This window comes from Macrosteles quadrilineatus, unplaced genomic scaffold (assembly GCF_028750875.1).
Source record: "Macrosteles quadrilineatus isolate MER2022 unplaced genomic scaffold, UCM_ALF_1.0 Scaffold_4__1_contigs__length_99947679, whole genome shotgun sequence".
Lineage (NCBI taxonomy): Eukaryota > Metazoa > Arthropoda > Insecta > Hemiptera > Cicadellidae > Macrosteles > Macrosteles quadrilineatus.
The window spans coordinates 11,935,919-11,959,581 of NW_026542597.1; the positions used below are offsets into that span (position 1 = coordinate 11,935,919).

General features: G+C 36.0%; 1 protein-coding gene across 15 annotated transcripts in view; it reads right to left on the reverse strand.

The window, feature by feature from the left end:
- Positions 1–1,313: 1,313 nt before the first annotated feature.
- LOC128992329 (TLD domain-containing protein 2-like) overlaps positions 1,314–23,663 on the reverse strand; it is a 419,200-nt gene continuing 396,850 nt past the window's right edge. For 13 of the 15 annotated variants that reach the window (XM_054415850.1, XM_054415846.1, XM_054415849.1 and 10 more), the window contains 4 exons: positions 12,172–12,325; positions 5,580–5,701; positions 3,616–3,785; positions 1,314–2,577 (listed from right to left, as the gene is read on the reverse strand). In XM_054415850.1, the coding sequence (XP_054271825.1) occupies positions 2,442–2,577; positions 3,616–3,785; positions 5,580–5,701; positions 12,172–12,325 (582 nt within the window). In that variant the 3' untranslated portion in view covers positions 1,314–2,441. Of the gene's footprint in view, positions 2,578–3,615; positions 3,786–5,579; positions 5,702–12,171; positions 12,326–12,817; positions 12,911–15,247; positions 15,376–23,663 lie in introns of those variants that run through there. The other 2 variants (XM_054415856.1, XM_054415855.1) reach the window with 2 other exon arrangements.

Genomic DNA, 23,663 nt, shown 5'->3' on the forward strand with positions numbered 1-23,663 from the left:
AAACGTCAGCTCAAATGTCTTGTAACATTATTTTACCCCGAAGAATTGCAGTTAAGTGTGACCATAGAAGCCTTACTTCTAGTATTTATGCAAGTTAATAAGCATATTTTTCTTCAAATGAAAATTATTCACTGAACTGAAATCAGTTTTAAATTTAAGTTAAATACTCTATTACAATATAATGTGTCTTAATGTTTGAGGTACAGTGGACTCCCTTGTTCGGTTCAGACTGTCTTCTGGGAAAGACACATACTCGGCTAAGAATAAAACACACTTTGCATGCGATTTATACTTAGCCACGTCAACTAACATATTGTTAAATATGTTCAGAAAAGCGTGGCACATAAATTTTTACTCTCCAAAAGCATACTTGGCAACTTCTGCGGAGGATGTGATCGGAACTGGGACAAGATCACATGAGATGTGAAAATACATGAAGAGAACTGTCGCAGTCACTTGTTCTGCTACAAGTTTGCGCACACCTAGCAACCCGACTGGCATGGCGCACTGAAATGAAAATCTTCCACTTTGAATTACCTCCGGCAAATTTGAGAAGTTTTAAACCGTACTTCCATGAGTTGCCAATTGTCCTTTAAGCTTTTTTTATTGTATATGTTTAGTTTAGAAAAAAATTTCACATAATGGTGGTTGTATTGTCTTATCATCATTCAGATTTTTTCTAAGGTTTCCAAACAAGAAACAACCCTCTGTACCTGAATATGTATTAGATTCCAATTAAAGAAGTCAATTATAGTTTGGTGTAACATTTACACTTGTTTAATTAAAACATTAAAAATGTAACTAAAAATATGATGTTAAGTTCACTAAGAATTCAATTAATTAAAAGTTAAAGGTATGGCGTAAATGGTTACAAGACCACAGTATGGATTGCAAAAAATTTAAATTTAATAATACAAGGGCTCAATCTGTAAATTTGACTTCCTGAGGAACAAAAATGTATTTACACTATAACTATTCTTAATATATTCTAGTACAAAATGGTTTGAAGAGTCAGTAATTTATGTAAATGAGCCAAAGGTAATTAATTTAATTTTCAACCAATTAAAGTTTACGTTGAATATAATTATTTAACTGTTAATTTTTTCATTAAAAATTGTCTTATTCAAATGTGATGTGATGTTTTTTTTTTTACTTTAAAAATGTATTTGTAATATTAAAAAAACCCTAACAATATTTCTCCCATCCAAATCTGTTCTTAAATAAATAAAAGTAATAGCTGAATTAAGTAAGCAATAAAACTTAATACAACTTAAAAATAAAACAACCAAAAAGGAAAAACAAAACAAAACATAAACTTTTAAAGGTTTTAATACAAAATATTACGATATATTACATACAAACAGTTAATTAATGAGAGTATTGCAAACAATTTGCGGACTGATGCCGTTTAACAGGTCCGATTAAAGCGCAAACTAGGTTTCGCAACGGTTGAAAAATAAATTACAAATTTCAACGCTAAAATATCCCCCCTACGAATTTAACATTTACTGTTGGTGGGTACGACACTCATACAACTAAACTATGACAACAGATGGCATGAACATTCTATTTTGGCATTACCATTAATATAACCCACTATAAATAACAGATCTCGACATTTTGACCATTAGAAAATATCTTCACCATAACGCAATGACTAGTTAAGATTAACGCAATATTTACATTTACAGCGGCCAAACCCGGTAACACCTACGCTAATCAGTTCTCAACGTCTTGGCCAGGCACACAAACGCAACAACGCCTGAAACTCGAATGTACAACAGTGCGGAAAGCTGGGTAAAGGAAAGGTCATAAATAAGCAATTCAACAATCGTAATCAGTGGAAACAATGTAGAATATAGGCTCAGGGTGAAAAACAATGTTCATGTGCCTGGCTAAAACTATAAATATGCTTTCACATTCGAAAACAAGACAAACTTAATGTGAAAACAGGAGACAAAATAATTTTAGTGTATTTAAAATATTTAAATAATATCGGCTCTAAAAAAATGTATTTAAAAAGTTGAAAAACTTAAATAAAAAATTCCAATCATAATTCTCGGCTATTCAAAACCAAATCACAATGATACATGTTTTACAAAAACATAGTATCCATACTAAGTAAAAAATATATAAAAAGCTTCCGAAACAATAATAAGTGATATAGAAATCCTTCGAATTGTAAACAGTCGGGTCCGAAATTACATATCACACCATACGATTTGGCCGGCCTAAAAACTATCTGACAAAAATATACATCCTATATTAAGATAACAGTAAACTCTAACTATATATTTATATCCTATATCATATGAATTGACTGACGGCTATGCAGCTAAGACCTAACCTACAAATCATTCATCTTCTCAGACTAAACTGTATATAATAATAAATAATACAACAAATATAGATCGTGTCGGTAACGTCGGTAACTGTACAGGTTATATGAATGCCCAGCACTCGAGTGTTTTGACGACAAAGTCCACGGAAGGCGTGAGGGGATCGTTGCCGTAAGTGTTGCAAGGCTCTGTCCGTCCCTGGTAGAGATCTCCATCCAGCCACAGTCCGAACTTGCCACTGCAAAAAAAAAACAGTCATTAAGTTTGTGTCATTGGCTTTTGGATGGTGCAGTAGAATTCCCATCTACATGGACCAGGTGTTGCCATTTTTTTTAATGAACTTTGAATGAGCCAGTCACTGAGTGTTGATTGTACTAGTCTAGTCTACTATAATTCTCCCTTAGTTTTTGTTTCTGTGATAGTTGATGTGATAAAATATGCTATTACAGTAGACTCTCGCTAATTTGGACTAATGTGGTGGACATCTGGTCCAGATTACGAAAAATCCGGACTATCGAGAGTCGAGCAAATACAGTACTGTATATAGCCGTTTTTTTTTCAATTTTGTTTCAAGTCCACAGTATTGATAGCCGGGCAAATGCAGTTCCACCGGGAATAATTTTTACCGCCGTGTTGTCCGAGTTTTTGACTATCCGAGATAGTCTCGGTCCAGTTTAGCTTGTATAATCGGACTTCTACTGTACTGTGCCACTAAAAGAAATCACAAATGCCGATCCGGATGAGCGAGAGTCTATTGTACAACCACTTGTCCTATCAGTTAGGCTTGGTTATAAAGGTTGCTGCGTTTGACATAAATCAGTAGTTTATATCAGTGCACTCTGGGGGTGGCTCGATTTAACACAATTAATTTTGTTCTAAAACTGACCAAAACATAGGAATAAAAACTCTTGTTCTATCTATGATGAAAGTTTGAATTAAAGTTACAATATTAAAAATAAACAGCAGCTTGGATTACAAATAGTTAAAACCAGGATATGATTTGAATATGAACAAATTAGAACAATGTTTCATTGCCTCTCTCTTTAGAGAAAATACTTTAAACAGTACTGGTATTACCAGTGGTTTTACTTTGCCCAATATGGTTGAAATCTATCTAAGCTGGGGTAGTGCATGACCTACCCTTGGTTATTGTGTAAAATTTCATCCCAGTTGGTAAAGTTTATCATTAATTCAAAAATCACCTGTATTTTTCAATACCATGCAAATATTGAACGGCTTAAAATTTAGCAAAATAACAATTTAAGATTTCACTCACTCTCCAGCGCCTATTGACAAGGACTCGTTGTTCCCCTTGATGAAGTAGAGGTTGTCGCCCGTCCAGTTGTACACTTGACATTCAGGGGCGAACCTGAACAGCAGCGACTCCCCGGTGCCGTAAAAGTGGTCAGACATCTTCAGTGCGCAAGACGTCAGGGCGCCAAACACCTGTGAGTCACATCAGATCACGTAGAATCATTGAAATATTGCACAAATCAGAAATAGTCATTTTATATTTTATGTCTTTTATTTGTTGAGTCAAAGCTTTTGTTTAGTACTGTATGTTGAGTTATGGAATACTTGTTAGTGTTACGTTAAGCTGCCAAAAAAATAAATAGTAAAAAATTATGAAGCATTGAGTTTAGGTTTGACACTAGGGACGGACGCTAGGTTCTTTACACATCACTTCAGACTATTAGGTGACAGCCATATAGCTTGATACATTTTTGTGTATAATGTAAAGTTTTGTGCATATTAGAATATTTCCCATTCAGATAAGCTTGCTATCTTCACAGAATTTCATATTATGAAAACAGTTACACAAAAGTGTACGGTGCGGCGGTTTTAGTTATTTTTATGTCTTGAGAATGATTCATCATTTAACATTGCACTTCCTTAATATTAATTATATATATAGATGTTTCAACTTCATATTTATATTTAGCTGATATTTTGCCACAACCATTCAAAAGTGAAACTTCACACAAGTAAATAAGTCACTGCGCCCATATATTGCGATAGAAGCACATAAACATTACGGTAATGCACACATTACAACTGCCATTAGCATAAATAGTTTATCCAGTTGTTAAAGAGCCATTACCAATGTAGATGAAGGAAAACCTTCCCTCATTGACCCGTGATGAGTCTGACTCTTAACAATAATGAGTGCAGACGTTCGACAGGTGTAATTGTGTGCAAATATCGATCTGTCAGCATCTTTTTCCCTGTCGAGACTTATTGGTAATATCTCAGTTTGAAAGAGCAATAGTTGCTACTGTCAATTATCCTGTATTCATTTCACAACGTTGTTCTTATTGAACATCCAGATAATGACAACACTCATACATTTCCTCTACAGTAATCATTTGCATTTGCATCACAATCGTGCTCATTTACATTTTAAATACTTAACCATCTACATTGCAGGATGTAAAGAGTGTTTATTTTTAGCCACGTAAAATCAGCCTAAAGAATTCATTTGATTTGAGTTTCAGTGAAAGTTGTTGTCAAAAGTTTCTTATCCAGGATGATACTAGCGACGGCGCTTGTGTAAATATTTTTGCAAATATAGACTATAGTATTAGTGATAAGAAAATAAATTAAGAAGAACCCTAAAGATGCCACAAAAGCTGACAAAATGCATAGGGTGACACAAACATCTTATCTACTCAAGAACACAGGCAAAAACAACAAAGGTAATCTAATGTGACAAAACAAAATCTCATAGCAAATTAAAAATGTTAACAGCGAAAAAAGGATAGGTACAAAACCTTTAGTTAACCGTCCTCAATTAAATTTAAAATGCAATTATTAACCTATAAAGGCTGCACAGTAGAGGTCTTAAGGGATATATTTGTGCTGAAAACATCAAGATTATTGTCATGTGGGTTGCGTAAACCGTTCTCACGACCATCATAATGGCGCTGAATTACATTTCACTTATGCTTTTTATAGATTGGTTAACTGTTTCGATGATTTAATTTTAGACTTAACTATAGTCAAACTTAATAGTAAAGAAAAGTAGGAAAAGAGTAAATGAACGTTTTGCGAGTCCTGATGTTTTAGGATAGCTAGTATCATTGAAAGTGTTTGAATCAAATGGCTTATGGACGCTCCGTATTGTACGGTGAATGTGGTATGGAGTCTAGTTTCAGTTTAAAAGGTTTAGACTCTGGTACAGACCCGATTTTGTTTCAAGTGCTTTTATTATACAGTTACGTAAAGTTAACGTCAACTTACGTTGTTATCCGTGTCCTGGATGACCATCAGGATCGGACTCTCTATCCTTGTCATCTTGCGGTACATGGAGTTGAGGGAGAAGCCATGCTGTGAGGTGCTGAACACCAACGTCCAGACATATCCTGCAAAATGACAACAACATTTAGAAAACAATTCCAACAACAGACTCTGTATTATTGTATTAACAAATGGACCCCATTAATTTACATCGGGCAAAATAGATGGAGTTTACTGGCAGTGTCAATACTCAGTGTCAGTGTATATTACTTTTTTAAGATGTTGAAAAAGAGGTAGGCGACCTCTTTAAATTTTAAATTAGTCTCTCCACATGGACCTCATGACTGAGCATGGACGTATTAAGCAAAGCCAGGAGTAAGCTTGTACAGTAACAAAATTAAATGTTCTGACAAATTTTAATAATTTTTTAGTGAGTCGGTGGCTCAGTCGGTAGCGTCGCGGACTTCGGGCCCAAGGCAGCGATGTCGTGGGTTCGGATCCTGGTCACTGCCGATAACATTTTATCAGTACAGTTCACCTTTGTACTGTACCGGCTCACTCCTTGCTTTGCTGTAAACGATCCACGCACGGGTGCTTAGTCTATGTGGACGGGCAAATGCAAGGTTAAAAGAGGCCGCCAACCTCTTTAAAAAAAAAAAATAAAATAAAAAATAAGTGTGTTCTACAGGTTGTGAACCCACAACATCACTTGCCTTGGTCTTACGTGCTACCATCCGAGGCACCGACCCACAAAACTAACCAATTAAAGCTGGGATAGCAGATTTTGTGACTTGTTTCAAGTTTGCATTTAAGTTTCTATTGATTTCGTAGTACAACACACTTTTTATGTCTTTGATATTGTGAAAGAGTCATAAGCCAATGATTAGGAAGTTGGTAAATAATTGTAAGTCTTGTTAAATAAAAGATTAAAATATTGATTTAACAATATTATATTCACATTACAGTACTAATGGCTGTAAGTAGTAGAAGCAAGTCACTAGAAATGGTCTCAAATTACATTCTAAACTTGTCTGGCTTCTTCGGAGTTAGTCACTTTTCCACTCAGAGTGCCAACTCATTAGCAGATGATAAAACAATAACCAACCAATTAATTGGACTTTATCACAGAGAAAATAAAAATAACATCAAAATTTCCAGGATACCTGACCATAGATATATGAAAAACATCATAAAACTTTAACTAACTTACGGCTGGTTAATACGAGTTAATATGAAAGTTGAAGTTCCCTCGGAGTTCAAAGAGTGGTATAAATACATTACATTGGCAAGATCATTGAAGCTGTCATCAAACCTCAGGTATGTTCTTTTTTTGACACAAACAAAATTTTTTCAAATTTTCAATTTGGTTTTCGTAAAAGTTTGTCTACCGTGGATGCCCTGGACCACCTTGTTTCTAAGATTTTGAGAGCTTTTGAGGAGTCGAGCTTTGCTCAGATCACAGCTTGTGATCTGAGTAAAGCATTTGACTGTATTGATCACAACATACTCATCACTAAGCTGGAGTACTATGGCATCCGCGGTATACAGCTTAAGTTTTTTGATTCATACCTGAGAGAGAGAACTCAATTCGTTGATGCAGGAGGCAAGATGTCAAGCTGCTTGAAAGTTAGCTCAGGTGTGCCACAAGGCTCGATTATAGGCCCCCTTCTTTTTATCACAGTCATCAATGACCTACCAGCCAATATTAAAAGATCCTCTACCATCATGTTTGCGGACGACACCAATTTTTTGAGTGTTCATCCCAACTTTTATGATCTTATGTCAGTAACTGAGCTCACAACTGATTCAGCTTATATGTGGTTTAATGCTAATAGCCTTTGTCTTAATAAGAATAAAACTCAAAATCTATTGTGTAGTCTTAAAAACATTCCAGTAGAGTCACAAGATGTAAACAATGAAAATGTAATTACAGTTTTAGGAATAAAAATTGATAAATGTTTAAGCTGGTCTCCTCAGATAGATTTGGTTTGTGCAAGATTGTCCAGAGTAATCTGTTTGCTTAGAAATCTTATGGGTGTTGTACCTGAAACCTACATAAGGGTAGCCTACTTTGCATTTTTCCAATCCATAATTAGCTACGGCTTGATTCTTTGGGGAAACAGTAGTCACATAAGTGAAGTGTTAATACTCCAAAAGAAGGTAGTTAGAATAATAAACAAAGCTCCAATTGAAGAGCATTGCAAACCATTGTTCATAAGAAGTAGAATATTGACTGTGATTAATCTGTACATATTTATGTGTTTACTTAGGGTTAAGAAAAATACTAGTTCCCATGTTTATAGGTTTAATATCCATTCACACAACACACGTAATCAGTTCCTATTAGACGTGCCTTATTGTAGGTTAAGTAAATGTAAAAATAGTTACCATGTTATTTCATTAAGATTATTTAATAAGCTTAGCATCAATGCCAAAGAATTGGACCTTAAGTCATTTAAAAAAAGAGCTCAGGATTGGTTACTTTTAAATCCTTTTTATGACTTAGAAGAATATTTTAAGGTTGACGAAGTTAACTTTTAATGTCCTCACATTTCCACATTGTTTTTTATTTGTAAGCATATGTATTAGTATAGCCTATTTTGACTTGTTTTTAGGCTTGTTTTGTTTTGCCTAAAAATAGGCTGTTTATGTAATAGCTGAATTTTCTTGACTTTTGTCTATTGCATTTGTTGTAAATGTTGAAGGACAATAAAACGTTTCTGATTTCTGATTTTCTGATTTCTGATTTCTGATTACAAGCAAACTAATAATTATAAGCCTACAGAATTATTTTGTACGAACTAATACAATTTTTTTTGTTTAGACAATGAATCATTAATAATTAGAGAAGGGGAGAGGACAATTTTAATTATTTAGTACACGGCTAAAACGTGGGGCGTTTTTTAATGCTCAAGGTATAATTTGGGAGAACTTTATATAGATTGAAACTATAAAAAAAATTCCAAACAAATACCTATGCTGAAAATTTTTAACTGCTTTCATTGATCCAATCAGGATTGCCTATGTGTCAAAGGAATTAGAGGATAATTGGAAATACATCTACAGGAGTGGTTAAAGTTCTCGGTAAATTCCACTTCCAGTAATTTAACTTTTAAAAATTTAACCACTCTCAATCAATATTAAAAAATAAAAATAATTCATCAAAGTTTAATAATACACTCAAAGGTATTATTTTTCCATCTCACGTGTGTGATTGCGTGATAGGTGAACAACAGCAGTTACAATCGTAAACAACCATGACACACAACGCAGATTGCAACCAACTGTTTACGAACTTAACCCAGCTTCTCGATAATATTGCACCACTACAATTCACTTACATACTGAGTTGAAGATGATTCACTGCAAAATAAGGAATCAAGTTTGTTTTGCGTGTATTTTTGTAATAGGCCTACATAGAAAATAATCACAAGATATTAAATATGAAATTATATAAATACGAAAGAATTACAATAAGTCTCGGTTTGCTCAAAACTTTCTGACCAATGTTCGCAACACCTTCACTACTAGTTACAATTGGGTTGGACCTGATTTAGATTCAAGGGCTTCTTTCAATCAAGTTTACTAATTTGTTTTTGTACTTCTTGTTATCCTTCCAAACTAATGATGCTGAATAGAAAACGATCAGATTGAAATACACTTTCTAATTTTAATATCCAACTTTGTAAATGGCCATAAGAAGATTAAATGGTTTAGTTCCCTATTTAGAAATTAGAGTTTGTAAAAACATTTGAACCATTGTCTTTTGACTTATTTTGGTCAGTAATAGCCGTGTTTTGTACCTAGGTAAGATATATATTTGGATACAAAATATAACAAACTTAATGAAAATATGTAGTTTGAAAATTTAAATATTGTAAATTAAAGGTATTAATATTTTGGTTACTCATGACAATATGTCGATAGTATGTCACTCTTTCCAATTTGTTATGAATATAAATATATTACATTTACACATAAATATGTTCTCAAACAGATACAACTAAACAACCCAGATATGCTAATAATATAAATATTGAAGTAAGCAATAATACTTTGAATAATAAACTAATTTACACAGCAAATAAGATAAACATGTTTACAACCGGCTTTATGGAAATAAACCAAAGTACCTCCTGGAAATTAAAAACTGTTTTGCAAAAAAATTGGGACAATATCAGTGCAAAGCTAAATTATCGTCCCAACTGAGAGGTCAGATTTTAGGTTATCTAGGGTCAAAAACTTATCAATATCAGCACTGACCGGTCTAATGATCTAGCTAGACTCTTGAGTTCACTATCAGATTTACGCTTACAATAAATCATCAATCTGACACATGCTTTCTCCCATTAGCTTGAAAACAACCCTCATAATGGGTAAGGGGTGGGGGTAATTTTTGCAGTAATAAGGGTTGAAAACCGTCGCTTTGAAAACCGATATTTAGGATTCAGGGAGATAAAAAACGGATATTTCCAGTCAAAATTCAAACATTCAAAAATGTTGACCATAACAATACTTTCTCCATATACTCCATGTATATGTATATGTTGGGGGAGAACGTAAAAAAAAACTGATAGTCAAAGCTTAAGGTACTAAATAACTACAACTGTATATAAAGTGTAATTATCATAAACAGGCTTTGATTTATATTGAGATTGATGCAAAAGAAAATAACCAGTCTTTTTTGTTTTTGTCCAATAATAATTATTGTTCATAAATTTGTTTTTGTGATAAAACTTAAAAGTGGTGACAGTGTATTTCAAGTCATAGATTAGACACATTCCAAACAAATGTTAGTTCACAAATAGGCGTTTGGTAAACAACATTGTATATGCAGAGTCATCCGGTTTCATAAGGAAATACAACTGATATTCTTTGATTAACCTTTGAACTGTTTGTATAGCTAACATGAAAGTAATGGGTTACTTGGATAAAGGAGTTCTTGAATGACTAGTGATTTTGACCATGGATGGATATTTAATATCCGAACGTTATTGCAAGTGTTGTACGAACTGCAGAACTGGTTATAGCCGTGGATAAGTTAACATTTACTTAAGGATCTTTCCATCACAGGTTCAGTAAAATTTCAATAAATTTAAAGGCCGGTCCACATGCAAGGATTTCTCGTATGTTTTACCTGTGCAGGTAAAATGTTGCAGTCAAGTCGTTGCATGTGGACAGCAAAACTGCATTTTTTAGAACTGCGCAGAGACGGAAACCAGAGAGATAAAACTTTTGAGGAGAGCATAGTTTTGACGTATTCAGACAAGTCGTTGCGTGTGTACACTGTCATCCCTTTCGATACTGTTGTCACGCTTAAAACCCCAGTCTCCAGTCTTTACGTGCTGTCAGAAGGATAGGTGTTTTTTGATGGCAGATCCTTGCCAATGTTCCTGTGGGTTTATTGTCAAATTCATCGAACTGTACAGAAGTTATCTTGTTTATGAAAGGTCAAGAGTAAGGATCATAGTGACCGTAATAAGAAGAACCAGTCTTGTTGAAAACTACAAAGCAGTAGATTCAAACGTGAACAGAGAAACGATTATGAAAATGTTTGTCTTTTTACTACAAAGTCTTGACCATAGTGAGCGTCGTCGTCGATCAGACTTATTTATTTGCTTTCTTGCAACACTGACTGCAAAAATTGACCACAACACATCTTCCATGATATTAAGTGCACATAAACTGAAATTATCACAAAACTACTTTAAAGAGGCCTAGTTAAATTATTGTCCACAACTATAGATTGAAGGGAACTATAACTATAATTCCCAACACCCTGTCCTACAGGGAGAGAGTAGGTACGGGACTTTAGTCCCCAATGTCCTGGGTTCAAAAACTTCCGTTAAAAATAGATTTTATCCATATGATAATGCCGCAACCTATTGACATAGTATACAGTAATATGGAAATCAATCCCAAATCTAGTTGGAAAAAAAACACCCTGTACTACAGACAGTCCTATGTACATGAGCATGTTCGCTTATTGTATCGCTCTAATGCCTAAAAATTCGAGCTTTATACAGCTCAAAAGAAGCATTACAATACAATAGACTCCGGAAAACTTTTAACTGGACATCAGCTTAACCGGACTACACTCGGCAGAAATGACATCTCTTTAACAAGACAATTTTTATCAGCCCATCGGTTTAAACGGACTGGATCGGCAGGAAGTGGTCAGTAGAAACAACTTTTCTCGTGGGAAAGATTTCAGATCAGTGATAACAGCTTGTGTAAATAAAATGCTTTCTAAAATGTAAGTAAATAGTTTTTGATTGATTGATATATTATGCATTAAACGTTCCTAATATATAGAGTTTTATGGGACGTTGGTTTAACCGGGAAAACCGTTATCCGGACTGGCCTCGGTCCCGAGGAGTCTAAAGTATGGGTAAAATTTAACGTGTTTATCTCAGAACCTACTTCTTGATCGAAGTAGAGCCTCACACTCTCTAAAGAGCCGTGTGGCAGTTTCACAAAATACAGAGTTACTAACTACTCAAGTTACTGTCCGTAAGTACTTCCTAAAATGGCTGTGACCAGTCAAGTGCTACAAACAACCTTGTATTATTTTCTTAGAAATTTGAATCTTTACCTTCGGCTCTGGCGGGTAGATGGCGACACAGAGACTTGCGATGGTCCTCGGAGAGTATCTCAGTGACTCCGTTGAGGTCGGGAAGGCAAAGCTCGAGGTCAAGAGAAGAACTAGCATACAGCGCCCTCCGTAGCTCTTCACTCATAGACAACACCTGGGGGCAAACAGGACAGGTCAGATTGAGCGTACTATAGTTGGGTACAGTGTACAGTACATGCTGAAACAGGGGGGTACTAAAAGTAAGACTAAAAGTGAATGAATGTGTGGATTGAAAAAGATTACAAAACTTATTTGGATTTGGTGTTACACAAGATTTAGTTACTGCCATATTCTGAACAGTAGTTCCAGATGTTGTAACAATCAAAAATCACTACTAGTGCTTAAAAATTATGCAACGTTATTTGATTCATCTTTGAGTGCCGATTAATAACTATTCAATTTATAGTATACAGAATATAATTCAATAAAAATATCATTCAAAGAACCTGTGCAATTACAAAAATGACCTTTGGGTTTTGAATATCACAAAAAAAGTCATTTTTCATTACAATGATTAAAGAAAATTGTAGCACGTAAACTCTTTCATTTACTCCTTGTATCAGAAATATTTTCAAACACTTGTACACTATCATCATATACGATTTACCTTACATTTCTCGAGAACCACAACAATCTTGTCTAACCGAAAGAAACAAACAGAAAGCATTTTATGTACAAATTTACAAGTATTTTTCCAGCACAACCAACATACACATCTTGCTTGTAATAACCACATCTTTGCCTGTGACTTGATTATGATTGCGAAGTCTCATCACTTACATATGTGACGATGTTGTTATAGTTTAACGTCACTAGTCAACATCAACATCGTTAGTGTTACCATTGATTATATATACACAGTACATCTACAGTCAATGGTGTTGCTTTGTCTTGTTAATTGAATGATACAATTGCACTACTGATGAAGTAAAGTATTGTAGTTGTATTAATGAGAGCTAGTAAAAAATAATTTTATTAATTTAGCGACACATTGTTGTGTATTTTAGGCAAAATAGGAGAAGAGGATGAGCCTAGAATGAAATAAGATGATCTTATTCACTATAGACAATCGACAAACATGTATAATTTCTTTAAGAAACACACCGTCAAAATAAACAAAATATAAAGTAGTTTTTGCTCTACAATCATTGGTTTTCTATTATCTTCTTAGATAAAAAATTCCTTTACTGAGTACACTGAACTAAGATAATCCAAAAAGTTCACTGTTATTTTAACTAGGACCTTTCCCAACTAAAACAAAAATTTATTAGCAATATGATAAAAATGTCCATTAATGGACAATCATAAAGCTAATCAATTTATCTAAAATTGTGAATATTTGTTTACAGGACTGGTTTTAAGCTGTGTTTACACGACAGTGGATAACTGGTATGAAATTACAAAAATTATGTTCTTCAGGTATGGCAATTGCTAATTTGTTGTTTTATAATATTTATTCTATATGTTCCTTTAAGAGCGTTGATTAAATTCAAGGAAAACTGCTAGTGTAGAATCATAAATACTTAGTCGAGAATGAAGAAAAACTATGATAAAATCCAGATCAATAATGTAAATATGCATAATGGTACAGCGGTACAGTAACAGATTCCTTTTCTACTGGGACAATCCACAACGATTGAAAAGAAAAAAACTTTATGTATTTATTTAGCCACAAACTATGTATACTAGTTATCTACAAAACAAGGAAGTTAATCAGCAAATGCAACACAGTTGCTCAGCTTATCTGGTACTAATTACTGATGTTGAACACGCATAGAGATAAGTTAAAATAGTAATAACAGATAAAACGGTAACGCTCCATGAGAACAGGTACTTTTCATTACAGACTAGAGATAATGAACCTTCAGATAAGTTCAGCACAAGTTCTGCCAAGATTACTTGGTTCAACACACGCATAGAGATAAGCCAAACGATAAATACTGTAGTGATGTCAGTTGAAATGTTGAAAACCGCAACGACACTCAAAGAGAAGGGATACTTTTCATTACAAATTATTGTTAACTTTGAAATAACCATAATATATATATATATATAACTACGGTTAACTTTCATACGTGCTATAATTGCTAATAAGTTCTTCAATGAACCAGAAGTCAAAATATAGATTATGGACAAGTTTTCGAAAAAAATGTGAAGATACACATAAAGGAAACACACAGACAAAGGAAAGCCGGGCAACGTGTATTACAGTATGGGCGTTCCTTTCAAAGTCCTTGAGCCCTCATACTCTACAAAACGCCGAAGCAGGTCTACTGAAATTCGTGTTGTAAACAACCAATAAGTGGATCAAATTTAGGAAACCACAATCCCTGAATTTTTAAATCGATGGAGTGTGACATAAAACAATGGTTTATTACTCAATTCAAGTCATTTTATAAGTGCACCTACACAATTGTCTTTAGTCAATTAAGAATCATAGATTCGATCGTTATTTAACAAAAAGTAAATTTTACTATGATTTAAGTTCATCATTAAAACACATTTAAGTAATAAGGTTTATGGAAACTAATATGAGAGGGAGATTCAAATTCGGCAAAATATGGGAGTAACTTCGACCTATTCAAGTTATGATTTAGTTGTGTTTAGAATATTCATGCAACAATAAATTCATACGAAGAATTACCAAAAAAACGAATAACCTAGAATTCTTACTTAAGAAGTGAGTGTTTCTAAAACAAGACAACAAAGTAAACTAAACATAAGACTAGCCATTATGGTCAAGACTTTTGTCCTACAAAGCTGATGTTAAAAATAACAATCGTACTAAAAATACGGGTATTTTCAAGAAGAGGGTAACCACTATTTTGAAATGTTGTCCTATACTGTACACATAACCTAACCTAACTAAAACATAACCTAGTATAGAATAATTCATATAGCTGCGACTCTGCTAGAAAAGACGCGAAAGTATGTTGCTCGAAAACTGTTTGGTAGGAAAAAACCTCGCTAAAAACAGCTTCTTATCTTACTCATATCTTGTAATCGTCTTCAGCTAAAATCTAAACACGTGAATTACCTCCATCTTGCTTTTCGTAGGATGAACCGGTTTGCGTATAAAACTGTCAACCTTCATAAATTTGTCAACAGCAAACTCCTCGAGTTGTCTAAGTCGAAAGCGTCTTTTGATGGATTTCATGATTCGAGACAAAAAGCACTAAAGTAATTTGTAACGTTTTTACCAAAGTAAACAACAGTGTATCACTAACCAGCTGTAATGATTGACAGCTGTTTTGTTGACGTCATGATGCCACGGCCAACACGATATCGTGGCAGGTAAATCTATATATTGATTATGATATGACTATTTCACTAGGCCCGAAAAGAGTTTATCTTTAATAATTTAACAATAATACTACTTTGCATTGTAACATTTTCTTTGTAAATTAAACGTGAAGTAGGGTATATTAAATAATATATGAAATTACGAATGTTGAGTGAAAGGGAACCCCCCTATTGACGTTAGGAAACACAAATATTTACTGGTAGCATTATTTAATAAGATACGACAAGAAATAAAACCATTGTTAGCTTTTTGCCGATTATCGTCGTCAATGACAAAATATTTATTCACATAATATGCATTGAGGGGGTTCTTACAATATTTTTCTAGATGACTCTCTGGAAAGTACAAAGATGGACGTAAATTTAAAACAAAGAGAATACCAAAAACAAATTTTGTGGGAGTAGCCAAGTGGTTATTGCGCTCGCCTTCAAAACTGAAGGTAGCTGGTTCGTTCCTGAACGATGTCAATTCCGTACACAGATATTTGTCATCGGAGTATCAAATAATTTTGCTATCAAAACGCCCATCCTAGATACATTACTGGAGTTAGGACAGTTTCCTAGCAGAAATGTAAATAATAAACGATATCAGCAATCTATTAGCTTGTAGTTGTCAACAATCCTTATAACGAGCAAGCGGAGGAGTAACTATGACATATTGGGGAAATCACAATTTTAATCGAAATAGTTGAAGCCATTTATGTGAAAATCTGATTTATCAACGGTAAAAATGCAAATGGCATCGAAACACACGAAATAAAATACAACTACAAAATACAATTATTTGTTTAGGAACAGAAAAAGTGTTTTAAACGTTCATTAATTAACGCGTCATTCCAATATTTGAAATTATTTTGACCGATTCAACGATTCCAAACCCATTTCAATACTTTTGAACCTCTCAGCAGAAATTCACAATACCATTCACACCTCCACAAGTACGCATCTATCGGATCAAATCCCATCACAGTCCATGCAATAGCTGTATAGGCCTACACTTGTGTGTTTACAATGATACTATGACGATACAGTTGTTATCTAACCGCAAGTGACCACGCCTGTCTCCCCCCCCCCCCCCACACACACACACAACCGCAAACCGCAAACATCGCTATAATAACACATGTACCGCGGAAAGCACCACAACTGGGAGTAATTAATTTTCGTAACGACCAAACGTCGAACACTTCGTGGTACTATGGAATGTGGATACAGTATTCATTACGTAGATACATTCATAGAGATTAAAATACATTTAAATTCATGCTTAATTCAAGCTAAAAAGAGTTTCGATCACTGGATACAGAATCTCGTGGAGTGAGGGTGAACTTAATATTTGACAAGGGTAGTTTTGCCATTGAAATTCCGTAGTGCAGCGGAAATAATATTCAGGGGTGTTCACCATTTTCAGTTCGATTAAAGTAGATTAACCTTCGCTTTGTCACGACTGTGTGTTTGTTGAACATGTACAGTTCAACTCCTTTCACTGACCTTTTCTATGCTATGTACAATACTGTATATTCAATTATAATGCTCATTCAGTATTCTAAAACACCTGATCATCATCATATCTGAGAATGAGTTCTTGTAGAAGTTGATTGAGAGTACAGTGGCTCCATCGTCTTTTTCGTCGCAATCGCGTCAGACCAAATTCAATGCCTGACATTTCGCTCTTCTGGTGCACTGTAATTGCCAAGTGGATATGCAAGACTCTTGCATATACACTACGATATGCAAGAGTATATGCTATATTTACTCTCGCAACAAGAGTAATATAGCAACTGAGTAGTAATGGTTGATAAATTCCATCTGGCAACACGATTGAGGCTGAAAATTGATTCTGTCACTGACCGTACGCCTGAAGATGATACAGAATTTCCATATCGACAAGATGAGAATCATCTGGAATTTTTATTAATCTCATCTACGTTGAAGCTGTCAAACATGCGAATACTAAATGTACAAAGCAAATTTTAAGGGGTGTAAGAATTTTTTTAAACAGTTCCATTGAAAAATATTTGAAGGTATAGAGACCGGCCTACAAGTTATCACGAACGTGAAATGTCGTATGGTGGATTAGTTCCGCGACTAAAACTGTCACGTGCTTGTCAAGCGAAGACGAATTTAACGTAAAAACATGGAAAATACGAACCCAGCACCTGCAACTTCATATCTAGTCAATTCAGCTAAAAGTAGCTTCAAAGATGTAATAATACATGTAGCACACATTTAACTCTTTCAAAATGTACCAGATATTCCTTCTTAACTGCCCTTTCCGGAAGCGTGTGACACGTCAGCTGATGTATTTCAAAATTTCACCACTAAGTAAATTACCATTAATGAATAGCGATTGTTGGGATTTGAACCCAGACGCGCTGTGGACAGTAACTCTGTGCTTTAACCTTAAGATCGACCACGCCTTTTCGCCTTTGTTGTAATGTGTAAATAGTTATGACATTTAGACCCATTGCGTTCGTATGAACATGGAACCTGTCTCCTTACTCTTCGCCTACCTGTGACTCGCTCGTGCTTTGAACCATTGGCAAGTCCCCAGGTAGACAGGTTCCACCATACAGACTATAGTGAGGTGTCCAGCAAGGACGGCAGAAGAGACTCAAATGATGTCCAACGGTTGTCCCCAAGGACATCAGGACGTCTGACTTCTCACCATCCTTGACACACTAAAGACTGCAGTCTGCATGTGTTGTGTCACATGTCACTGCAATTAACCACTAATGCAAACTCCATCAAACATCACACTTGCGGTAATTGTCTTGAAATTCGCACTTTGCAAGTTGTATTTAAAAATGCCAAGGAGACTAAACTGCAGAAATACATCTGGAAGAACACGTAAAGTGCTCGCTGAGGAATCGGAAGGTTGACGATTCGATCGCGAAAAAAAATTAGAAAAGCCAGTAGAGATTTTTGATAGCTTGAAACTGAACTATGTTGCCCTAAAGGTGCACCTAAGGATACTTAGGTAATAATTGAGCACATTAAAGACATTTACGTTAATGAAAGCGTTAGGTTGTCCATTGAACAACCTAAAAAATACAAGAGGTAATGTTTTAGAAAATCTCATGGAAGCTTTTGATCTCAATAAAGAAATATAGCATTCCCAACCCTCATTGTCGACTTTGATGTTCACGTTTACAGATTTGGAATGGAAAGTCTTTAATGATGGTACAAAAATAGCCCATTTGAGAAACAACAAATCCTCCTACCTTAAATACCTTTCATTGAGCGATGCGTGAGATTCACAAGGTGTTGTGAAGGAATCCGAGGTGATCTGTGATGTAAACAAGAGACGGCCTATCTGGCTCGAGGACAACTCATTATACGAAACACTTTCACTTCTGGAGTTTTCCATTTCCTTCTCATCTCCAGAAATATTCCAAGAATGAATGGTAAACACTTGATGAAAGAAATAGTGTCTGAACCAGTGAAATAGTGTCAGGGTAATCAAATCTTTTTATCGATAGGTAATTCTCGAATGATCGAGTTATCGAATCTAACGTCGGATGTCCGAGGTACTTTTCAAACCTCTGCCCAAGGACGCCTGTCAACCACAAGAGTCTGTTTGTTGTCTCGTTTTGACGAGAGCACTCATTGCAAATTAGTTGTCTTTCAGTTCCATTCATAGAGCCCACAAGGTCGTCGCATCAATCGTCGATGTTATTACAGCCAATAAATAATCGCGAAGTCTCTAAACTCGCAAACAGCGGATGTGGCTATGAATAAGTCTTTTGAGTTAAACACTCATGGCCTCAAGGCCGAGGCGAGAAGTGGCAACGCCGCACTACAGGCCTACCGAAACAGCTGTTGCACTATAATGGATCGTCTCCGCAATGTTTATGTTTACAAGTTTGTTATTACCATGGCAATATGCCGACGACACACCACACACCACTACAGTTTTCCTATGATAAATTGTTTACCAGCCAATTTGAAACACTGTATAACGCAGGTCTGTCATTTCGCCGATTGTTTTAAAGGAGAAAAACAAGTTACAAAGTACTTTGTACTAGCGCTTTGCAATATCTTCTTAAATTAGCTGTTTCTCCTTTTTTAGTTAAGTGTTTGTTCCCAGATTATGATTGATTATAGGATTTTATCTGTTTTTCCCAACGTTATCTTCAGCTTCCTCCTAAAATTCTTAATACAAATTCCGGTAGCATGTTCATAATACGTCAGTCAAACGGTGTACAATGTAAACAATTATAAAAAAAAATTGTTCATGTTAACTACAGTATAACTAAATTGAGTTTTGAAAGAGAAAAATGACACGGAAATCGAAAGGGACCGACATTGCAACACGGGGCACGTTTGTAAAGTACAAACAGCTAAATGGGCAATTACTGTATGAATGGGAGGCAACAAGTTTACCGTGCAGCCGTGAATAGGTAGAGGTAACAAACCGGAAGTGGATGATCTGAGCACGACTTCCGGTCACTACTACTGCGCAGCATCCCGCAGCTCCCAACGCAGCATTAGGCCCCGTTTATGCACCAAGTGCGGTAGCGGTAGCGACAGCGGGAGCGATTTCTAACACCATTGAGTTAAATGGGGCTGTTTATGCACCAAGAGCGATAGCGGTTGACCTCCCGCTGCGATTTCTAATTCGCCCGCTGTGTAGTTAGGAATCGCAGCGGTTGCGTGGGCTGAAGCCAGTGTTGCCAACTTGACCCACGCGCACGTGCACTTAGTACAAATAGTTGTGTTAATTATTTGGCAGAGTTTGAGTTGGCAAGACTGTGTCCCCCTTCCATTCTCCTTTAACCAACCGCTACCGCTATCGCTCTTCGTGCATAAACAGACTCATTTACAGCGGGAGCGGGCCCGCTATCGCACCGATCCCGCACTTGGTGCATAAACGGGGCCTTAGGCCCGCCGCACATTGGAGCGAGGCGAGGTGTAGGCGAGGTGCAGGCTAGGTGCAGGCGGGAACGAGGACTTTTTCGTGTCACCGCACATTGAAGCGAGGCGGGACGGAGGTTTCCTAGCTTTGGTCCTACTGTCGCGAGTAGAGAAATATTCTTTGGAACTTATTCATTCTAATTGTGAGTTTAATAATTTAGTTTGACTCTAATCGCTATCCAAAAAACGTAAAAAAACGTTTTTGAAAACGTGATTACACGAAAAAAGATTAAGCCATGGGGAGTATGTTTTAACTACTGAACTGCCAGACCGGTCTTTTAGAGAATATTTTCGTGTGAACAAAGAACAGTTTAATGATATCCATAACTTGATTAAAAGTGGCATTAGTGGAAAGGAATGCAAAGCTCAAAAACATATAGCCATCTGAATTAATGCTCCGTTTCTTATAAAACACTTGAAACCCAACGCAGGCACGAGCGAGGTGCAGGAAAACTGTATTCCAACTACAACGCCACGGAGGCCTGACAGAGGCTGCAGCTGTGCAGCGCGGAGGCTGCGCGCAGCCTCTGCTCAATGTGCGGTGCTCCATTTAAACACGTGTATTACAGAATAGCCGCGCCTCGCCTGCACCTAGCCTGCACCTCGCCTAGCTCCAATGTGCGGCGGGCCTTAGGGAGGTTACAAATTTGCAAAATACATAACACGATTTTTCTAATATGAAATAGTAATTTTAACACACTTGGGAGTGTGAATATTTAACCCTGGTGTAGAGATTCCCGTTCCTAGCAAACCCCAAGGGCATGCGTGACATCTCAAGACCAGCAAGTATAGAAACACAAGCAAAGGCTAAACAGACGAACCGACAGTTGTGAATGGACGATGCATCAAAGAGTTGACTAAATTTCCCGGCTAGACATATGAAAATAGACCAGGTAGCATACATAAACCTTGTATTGTTTTTATGACATAAAAGCAATAATAATAAATGTAAGTTGGGAGAGCGAACGAGACTCCAAGAATTATTACACTATAACATAAACGAATCAGCATCTAAGTAGCCTAATTAATCTAAAAAAATAATGCACATGATTTTTCTAAAACGCCTGGCCCACTCTGTCTACTAAAAATTCGTTAATTTACGATAAACGAAACGACAAAACTAATTTAAAACAAAAACGCCCTAATGCATACGTGCATTTACACTCTGAATGAAAAACACTTACTTTCGTCCTTCATCAATATACCCATTTTCCAAATTCGTAAACGTGATTCATAAATTACATACAACTATTTGCCCCAATTAGGGTATAAACAAACCTAAGTTGACAAGTGAGCGGAGAGTAGTCCTAATTTCGAAATCAGAAACAGGAAGAAAACATATTGACTTAAAGTGGGAATATTTGGATGGCGCAACAAGGAGGTACTGGATGCTTAAATTGTTTACTACCTCCAGAAACTTCTTGTGCGATGTTTGTTTTCCACAACGCGGTGTACATCTGATTTAGAAGAATTATTGTGAACCGTTCAAAACAGGATTACAACCACTTAGTCCTTCAGAAAATTTATCTTCCATGTTCTTACAAGTAAACACAAGAAACTCTGCCAAAACTTATCTAGATAGATTTCCGACGTAAACACGCAAACATTTTCTATTGGTAAATTTGGTTTGTTAGTGTTAATCGTAAACGGTCACTAGAGCTGCGGTTATAGGATAGGATTTTGAGAACCTTCAATGATTCTGAAAGATTAAATCCAGAATTCAAAGGCGAACCTAACATTTTCAATACGAGTTTTGTTCAAACCAATAAGTTTTCACGATCATAGTACAGTTTTAGGCGAACAAGTTGATTTACTACCTAGATATTTTAAAAGCGTAGACTGAGTTTAACGTGCGTGCAGCCGATTGCCAAGGGCACAACTGCGAGATGGATAGTTCAGATTGTACCTGGCTTGAACGCAGAAACTCAAGGCACAATGCCAAAGGAAAGTGAAACCCCAGACTGCCCAGGAGAATTCGTTATATCTGGCAAGATGTTCATGTTTAATCGCGTGTCTCAACTCCTTTGCCAGTTAAATGTCAGACGTCGGAAGATGTCACTTTCGCTTTTAGTTCGACTTGTTTTGTAACGGATTCACGAAATGAAATTGTTGACTGAACCACTTGTGAATTGTATGTAATGGAACTCCTGAAAAGAAGCAAGGCAATGTCGCTGGATCTGATCATTTAGAAATTGCGAGGAATGTAAGCCTTGAAATATGGATATGCCTCTTAAGAGATTCTTTGTTAAAAGATTTGTGTTTACTAACAACAAAATTGAGATTTCCACAAGTCATGATGACTTTTTAGAGGTCCACACGCAAAAGAAGGAGCGCCTAGTTTGGCTGATGCAAGGTTTCAATATCCTTGCAGCAGAAGCTAGTGGGTGTCTGTCTGATGACCACTTCATTCCTCAGCTGTGACGAGTTTGTGAGTAATCACACCCGAAAGTCTAGCTGATGCAACCTTGACGCCTCTTTCTATAGCGAAAACATAATGCTGATAGCAAACTTACCCAACCTTATACGAAATGTGCAGTGGGAAAATGTCAATGAAACTTTCACTAGACTGAACAATTATTATGAGGCAAATTTACCAAAATATTAATGTGTAATGTTTATTTTTTAGAATCCATCCCTCAATTCAACTCTTAGATTTTATTCATAGCCGATTCGGAAACGTTTTTTAATGACCCTCATTGAATGTTTTCTACAAAGGCCATCATGGCATAAAGGTCCCCGAAATTATGCAGAATCCCTGCATGAATATTGCAGAAACTCGGTTGAGATTCCCAGACACTGTCGCAGCCACGATAGTCACGAACCTTCCAACTACCAATCTGGCTCTGCTCCAAAGTACAAACTGGTTTAGCGTGTTAAGCACCAGATAAGCCCAGTTTGGTCTGCAAGTGCTGATTTATGGAATGGAATGTCCCGCAACCCATTAGGCAACGTAGTTTGGTCTAAATACTCTCTGGTGACATGGAATTCTGAATTCTTCGCAGCATTTAACGAAACACGTCGAACCTTTTGAGCACCAAGTATGAAATATCGGACGCCGGTACCGACATTTCATAACAGAAATTCTAAAAATTTGCTACGACCTGGGAGTTCAGAATTTTTGTGTTCCTTTGAGGGTAACCATGATGAACTAGACATTGCAAAATCACAGATATTCACTGAGTTTAGGTGCAAAGCCTTTATCAAAAAAATAATACCTAACTTTCTCACGTAAA